Raw genomic sequence first — 7,776 nt, 5'->3', positions numbered from 1 at the left:
TTTTAGCGATTTGTGAGACTCAGTGGAAAGTGTAGGATTTTCAACCAAACGAGAAACAATGAATTGAGCCATGGTTCAGCTGAGTGAGCGCTATCCGAGCTGAACTATTATTTTTTGCACTAGCTGACCGCCATGATGATTCTGAAAACAGCCGAGGTGTTTTGTAATCTGTAATTTTCCCCTTGAACATAATTTTTCTAACAGCTTTACTCCTGAAATAACATCGAATAAGGATTTACTTACACAAAGCATACATTTCTTTGTTCTAAACAATATTAACTGGTCTTATCAGCTTTTTGTGATAAAATTTCTGCCCCTTCAATAGGACAAATAGAAACAATTTTTTTTCAGATGTGACACTATTCAAGCAAAGCGGCGACGTATAATGTCGGACAAGATTCACAAATAGAAATCAGGATCTCAAATATTTCCAATGTTAAATTATACCAAAACTAGTGGTCTGGGTGAAAGAGATTTTTTGGACCAGATTAAAATTATGGATATAAATAATTGACCGTATTAATTTAAATAATGAAGAAGATGGTCAGGGGTGCGGTCACAAGAAAACAAAAATAGTTAACAATTAATTGACCGTACCCCCAACCATCTTCTCCTCGTATAAAAATAGTTAACAACTACTTATTTGCAGACGTTTCGCCAAAGGCAGTTTCGTACTGACTTGAGCAGAAACAGCCTTGATGAAGCTCTACAAAGTGGGGCGAAAGGTTGTAAAATAAATAATTGTTAACTATTTTTGTTCTCTTGTGACCGAACCCCTGACCACATTCTTCATAATTTTAAGTGATTAAATAGCTTTCCTGCGGTTAGCCATTCTTTCTAATATTTTCTATTGCCTTGCTCTAAATAAATACAGATTGCAGCTGCGGATGAGTTTAAAATCTCTCCTTCGTTCACATTTGACATTGTATATTATCAATTGAAATAGAATTAGCATTGAAATAGAGCAGAAGCAATACTAGTACGACACTCGATGCGGCGCAAACTTCAGAGAAACCTGGTTTGGACTTAGATTGGTCTTGAGTGACCACCTGATTAAGCACCAGTTTAGATTAGCTCGGCGGAAATGATCTTGAGTTGAATTGGCTAAAACGGACTACTAATGTGGCGTGCTTTAAAGAAGACCATTACTACTACTACCATAAGACTGCAATCTGTATTTATTTAGAGCAAGGCAATAGAAAATATTAGAAAGAATGGCTAACTGACAATGCAACATAGAGACAGGGACCTAGACGATGGTTTCATAGTGCATGTTTGGAGAGCTGTTAGTAAACTAAACTCTAAATTTCATCAAATAATTTTTCATTAATCATTTTTTCAGGTTTCCGGCCAATTGTCTCAGGGGGGAGGATTGAGATATGTTCTTCTCAATGAATTTTTCTGAAGTTTCTATCCTCAGTTAAGGTGCATAACCCTATATATCTGACTCAGCATTATCCCCTTCCACCATTATTGTATTTATATCCCCCTGTTACAGAGCTAAGGAGTTCATTCAGTTATTAGAGTTGTTACTTTGTTATTCGTAGTAATAGTGTAGTAGTAGTAGTGCATATTTTGTAACTTTGATACCAATAAAGTTTTTTTAAGTTCTTTCGGCGGTTACGTTCTTTATTTCTCGACCAAAGACTTTTTCGTCACTCGAACCTCGTTGTTATTTCGAAACAGCCTTATCATTTAAAAAGGTTTCGGCTGTGTTCAGTAGTTTATTTCATGTAGTGCAATTATAGGGTAAAGATGTTTAGTTTAAAATTTGACGAGGTATTTGTACATACCGGTAATATTCTAAAAATGGGCGATGTTAAGCTTAAAACTGGCAGTAAATCATCCGATGAGGTTCGTTTCATTTGAGATAACTCTCTGATATGGTTATATAGGTGAATGTATTGATTTATAGTTATTTCGTTATTATTTGTTCTATTATTTTATTTTCAGCTTTTAGTTGCTCTGAAAGGTACATTGGAAAATGGTACCTATGAAGAATCAGAAAGAGCTCTTAAAATTACCAACTTGGATATACTGTATGAGGCAGACCCTAAAGAACTTGTGACTAGTGTAAAGGTGTTCCTAAAAACCCCTTCTAAAGAGGCTTTAAGGAATGCTGCTGAGCAAGGTTATATATTGTATTGTGATAACTTACAATTTATTGAGAATTTCACAATTAGTCCTAATATCAATATTTCAAGGTCGTTACCTAATTTTTCATATCTGTTATTTATTGCTAACCTCATTTTAATTTAAGAATAATTTTGGTTTGTGACCCCTTAATGCTTGAAGTATTTCAATATATATAACACCTTTTTTTTATTTTGTTTTATAAACCTTAAGCGAAAATATAGATGTTAATCAAATTGTAAGCATTTTCTTAAAAGCTACTATATTTCTTTTTATTGGCAATAACTTTTATATTTTACAACATATTATATAAATACTGCAAATTTGTTAATTGTGCAATTTCAGTGCTGGATAAATTTAACATAATATTGTAGTTTTTTAAGTTGGTTCATTCCCCTTGTGTTGCTTTTAATCTCTTAATATTAATCAACTTTTTTTATTTTGTTATATAAACCTTAAGTGAAAATATAGATGTTAATCAAATTTCAAGCATTTTCTTAAAAGCTACTATATTTCTTTTTATTGGTAATAACTTTTATGTTTTAAAACATATTATATAAATACTGCAACTTTGTTAATTGTGCAATATCAGTGCTGGATAAAGTTAACATAATGTTATAGTTTTTTTTAAAGTTGATTGAATCCCCTTGTGTTGCTTCTAATCTCTTAAAATCAAACTTTTTTAATCTAAATTTGTGACCAACAAATGAAAATAGATTTATTCCTAAAAGTCAACATAATTTTCTTCAAAATCAAAGTCAATTTATTTGTTTTTTAAGAAAAGATGTTAAACCAATCAAATTGATAAATTCCACTTGATAAGGATTTAAGTAATGCTAGTAAGTATTAATTTTCTGCTTTTGATAAGCTTCCTATATAAATATACAGTATGAATAGGAATTGACTGAACTTGATGGGGAGGCTATGAACGTAAGAACACTGATTTCAATAAAACTTTTATTGGTGCTACTAGGTCAAAAAATAAGTCCGAGGGTTCTTCCTAGGGCCTCCTATAACGATCTTTTTATTATCATTTTCTAAAAAAAAATAATAAACTTAATTAGTCTTTTTGTCGTAACAATTTAAAAGATATATTGTAAAAATATTTCTTAGCAATTGTTAATATTGATAGAGGTATTTAGTTAGATCCAATTTACTTCATACTGTTTACAACTATAGCTATTTTACTAATACCATCTTTGAAAAGTTATCTATAGTGGTGTGTACTGTAAATTAAATTTAGGCATCTACGCATTTATTTTTAAATATGATAATATGCACAGAAGGCTTTAATATTTGTATTATGTGCCTTTATTTACCTACTTTTTTTCTAAATTTATGAATAAATGTAACCTATTTATTAAGAGTATTTGTGCTAATATTCTTTAATTCTATTTGTTTTATAATTTTAGTGCTAAAAACTTTAGAAAATTTGACTGTCGATTCTCTCATAATTTGGTACCCAGAAACAATGATTGAAGAGCCTTCTAAGAAACTGCTGGATATATGGTCTGTATTGGAAGAATATGTTCGTGAAGGTAGAGTTAAAAATTTGGGAATTGCTGATTTAGATACAAAAGTTTTTGTATCACTTTATAACCAAGTGAAGGTATTTTAATAATGCTATCTATAGCTATTAAATTAAAAATTCTGTTCATTCATTAACCATTATTTTCAGGAAAAGCCTTCTATTTTCCATTTGACTGTTCAAAATTGCTGTGTAGTTCCTGTAGACCTTCAGGAATTCGCACGAGAACATGATATTCAATTGTTGACCCACAATGATCCTCCAGGTAAGTTTATTTATACAATTGCATTTCTGCATTCATTCTACTGATTACAGTATATTATTGTCTTTATTAGTTGTGCTGTGTACTGTTTTAAAGGAGTGCAGCAATTAGAATATTAATAAATTTTTTGCCAATTCTGATTGTGTAATTCTTAGTAAAATTGCAGATAAGAACTTTTAGTTAATATTGCCTCTCTTTATTTTTGATATGCTATTTGCTTGTTATCAGTTGTGTTGTGGAAATCTGGAGTTTCATAATGATAATTTAGTTGATTTTAACAAATGTTTTATTTCTTCAGCCTGTATAATTAATTTTATTTCTAAGAATTGATATTTTTGACATCTTATAACATAAGGCGCTTATCCAATATTTAATGATAATCCTATGCTAAAGCTATCGTATTATAGTTATTCAAAATTTTTTTTATTTATCAAAATAATATTATTTCCATATGGCAGGCATTCCTATGGAACTCCTGGTCAACTTAGGAAATTCAATTTAGGAAAATCATAAATATTTGACCCTAATCTTTTTAATTTGGTCTCGCAAAAAGTGTTACCAATTGAATGGAAAAAAGCTGAAATAATCCCACTTCTTAAAAAAAGTTAAACCTGCTTCTGAACTGTCGAGCTATAGGTCCATCTCCCTAAGAAATGCGTTCTCAAAATTGATGAAATAAATTATGGTGAACAGGCGCCATTGTTTCCTAGAGGGTAGCTGCTTGTTGACCTATTTCTAGGCAGGTTTTAGTAAATATTGGAGTACCATTGAACAAGTAGTTTACTTACAGCATGTGATAAAAGGTGGGTTCCAGCATAAGCAATCTACATTGGCAGTCTTTGTAGATTTAAATTCAGTATTCGATAAAGTTTGGGAAAACTGGCTTGTAATGGAATCAAAGGTAAAAGGTACTTGGATAAAAGCCTTCCTATCTCAGAGAATTGCTAGAGTCCGTTACAAAAATAAAAATCACGATTTATACAACTCAGGAATTGTTCCCAAGGGGTGTGGTGATAAGCTGCACTCTATTTAATACTATGAACAATGACCTTGTGGGGACTTAAAAGGAAATACCAGTTATAAATTGTCTACACTTTGCTGATGATCTTTTTATGTATGCGACCAGTAGTGATTACCAAGGTCTAGAGAACACCATAAATGAAACTCTCAAATGTCTTCCTTGCCTTGTGGTGCAAAGAAAGCATCATGGAAGTCAACACTCGGAAAAAAGTTGCTCAACTTTATTCACTTTCCACTGAGTCTCTTGAAGTGAAATAATTACAATGGAGTACAAATCCAATTGGAAGATAGCTGAATACTTTGACCTTAGACAAAAAACTGACTTGGAAGCATCATATGAACAAAGTTTCAAGAAGTACCTCATTCTCTCCAAGATCTGTTTTTGAATACTGCCGTTTGCAACCTGAAGAAGGGGACTATTTTCCTTGTAAAAAGAGTGATTACATTGACATGGAACTGCAGTGGATACCAAGCTACTGTGGAATTGCAGACAATGAAGAAGTAAATTGATTAGCATAAGAAGCTTTCCTCTGAGTCAAAGTCCATATCATTTCCTCAATTAAAGACTGATCTAGGAATAGAAATTCGAGAATGTGTAATATCACAAAAAAAAAAAAAAAAGGTGGATGGGACTTCTTGAAAAAGAGCTGCTGAAAAGATTTTGTTGGAAATTTTGGATTACTCACTGGACATGATTACCTCTAAGCTCACTTACACAGAATTAGGATCAAACCCCAATTTTTCAATGTTTTAAAAATCAATGGCAAAGAAAATCGCAACTATATTGGTCTTCCAGGAGAAAAATGGACAATTGTTCTACCTAATCCCACATAAGAAGAAAAAAATATATATTATTGTTCAAGAGTTATAAATTTTTATACACAATAATTTCTAGAAAAATCAAAAGACCCTCACAACTCCAACCTCCAATCTTTTATCGAATAAGTAGATGACGTTTCGGATAAACTCCTTTGTCCATTTTTTAAATTTAATTCCTAGAATCATAAATTAGAACATTGTTAACAATCTTAAATTTTTTTTTATATAACGCATTTTTCTATATGTTTTTTAAAAAAATAGGCATCACCATAATTGACACTGCCTAATCTAGGAACTTTTACCTTGAAACTATTATAGTAATCTTTTTGTTTCTTCTTTTAAACATGCAAATCATTTATTAGTCTGTACAGAAAAAATATTTTAAGAATCTGGCGTTTATTTGTTTCCTAAATATGTTATCGGTCAATATTATAATCGTCCTAATTAAATCTTTAACTACATTGACAATTTGATGCTTGGGGTGATTAGAATAGCAACTCATGTAAGCACTTAAAGTTCTTACCTTCTATTCCCAATCTGTCAGGATCTCTGCTCCTAATCACTTGTAGACTTGATGGTAATTTCTTTGGTGGCCATGCAGTATTTTCGGATTCTAAGTTTCAGTTTGAATGTGATTTATGTACAGAGCCACAAAGCTTTTGATGTTGAACATTCTCTTCTGGGCTGAAATGAAACCTTATCAAACATATATAAAATTTATTTTTTTGTGATTGTTTTTTAGAACTTACATTTTTGATAATATTTCACAAAATAAAAGATTACGAAAATGTTTACCTTTTTGGAGAAATTATCAATTTTTTATGAGTTGTATCTTAGTTAGCAATGGTCATATAGAGATCATTTTGGACACAAATTTTAATGGATTTCAAAAATAATAAGATAAAATTTCAAATATTTATTTGTTTTCAGGCTAAAATTAAATTAGAATTATTTGACTTTTTGCAGGCTATTGTTAAACTATTTTTTAAAAAAATAACTATTATTAGAATATAATATCTGGGAGGTTATATATATACAAGTTTAGTGTATTTGTCTCATATTTCGACCTTCCATTATTGTGATTATTCTTCTGGCTCCAGGTCTTAATAAAAACTCAATAGTGTTTAATTTATGCATTGAAAATTTTGGGGATATATGTCTCCCTATTTAATAAAGACAATAGATGCTAGGGAGGGGACTAAGTATCCTTGAAAGGTTCAATATATAAATTAAACACTATTGTATTTTTATTATGATATAGAGCCAGGAAAGTAAAATAATAATTTATTTAATATTAAACAATGTTTTCTGGTTAATGTCAAATTCTAAATTAATTTTGATTTTGCACTTATTCTTTTTAGATATTCTTCCTGAAGAAAGTATCATGGAACAATTCAAGAACCTTAACGTTTATTGGATTGCACGTTATCATAGCCATGTCAAATGTCGAGGTGTTTTAGTAAGCAAAGGTTATCTCCTCTCATTCCAAGCATAATAAAGTATCAAATGCTGCATAAAGTGCCTTGAAGCAAACATTCCATGTTGATCCTTGCATTTCTCTTTTTTGTTTGTGATTTATTCTTTTAATGTTACCTCAGATTTTTGGTTAGAAAATATAGTTAATTATAGGTGTAATGATACCAGTATTTTTCAATATTTAGTTTGTTTATTTATCCAGAATAAGCTTGTTTAATTACTAAAGATTTTTTATTTTAATGTTTTTTCCATACAGTTGATCTAAAGTAAAAGTGATTTCCAGCTTTAATGTTGTATTATACTAGCTTTAAACTATGAAAAGTTTTATTTATGTATTATATTTTTTAAAGTATTATTCTTAAATTAAACCAGTTATACTTAATTGTTTTTTATATAAATTTAGTAAGTTGTTATGTAATGTTCGTAATAATTTATGTTTTCAATAAATAATTTAAACAACTTCATTTTTTTTACAATTGAGCAATTAAAGCTCTGATTGCTATCATTTAATTTTATCATAAACATTTTTAAACAAAAG

The 7,776-nt window shown here is 30.1% G+C and overlaps 1 protein-coding gene across 1 annotated transcript; it reads left to right on the top strand.

The window, feature by feature from the left end:
* Positions 1-1,665: 1,665 nt before the first annotated feature.
* Positions 1,666-7,397, top strand: Gclm (Glutamate-cysteine ligase modifier subunit). Its single transcript, XM_014425242.3, has 5 exons — positions 1,666-1,854; positions 1,954-2,131; positions 3,546-3,742; positions 3,812-3,926; positions 7,124-7,397. Exons 1-5 carry the CDS (start codon positions 1,756-1,758, stop codon positions 7,255-7,257), a joined length of 723 nt encoding a protein of 240 aa, XP_014280728.1. The 5' UTR covers positions 1,666-1,755; the 3' UTR covers positions 7,258-7,397.
* Positions 7,398-7,776: the final 379 nt, after the last annotated feature.

The sequence above is a fragment of the Halyomorpha halys genome, unplaced genomic scaffold (genome assembly GCF_000696795.3).
Source record: "Halyomorpha halys isolate HHAL.00 unplaced genomic scaffold, Hhal_1.1 Scaffold500.1, whole genome shotgun sequence".
Classification (NCBI taxonomy): domain Eukaryota; kingdom Metazoa; phylum Arthropoda; class Insecta; order Hemiptera; family Pentatomidae; genus Halyomorpha; species Halyomorpha halys.
This window is presented reverse-complemented; position numbering and strand designations above follow the sequence as displayed.

Coding starts and splice junctions, on each gene's coding strand:
- Gclm (XM_014425242.3), top strand. CDS start 1,756: ATGTTTAGTTTAAAATTTGACGAGGTATTTGTACATACCGGTAATATT. Junction 1,855..1,953: donor GCAGTAAATCATCCGATGAG/GTTCGTTTCATT, acceptor TTTTATTTTCAG/CTTTTAGTTGCTCTGAAAGG. Junction 3,927..7,123: donor GACCCACAATGATCCTCCAG/GTAAGTTTATTT, acceptor TATTCTTTTTAG/ATATTCTTCCTGAAGAAAGT.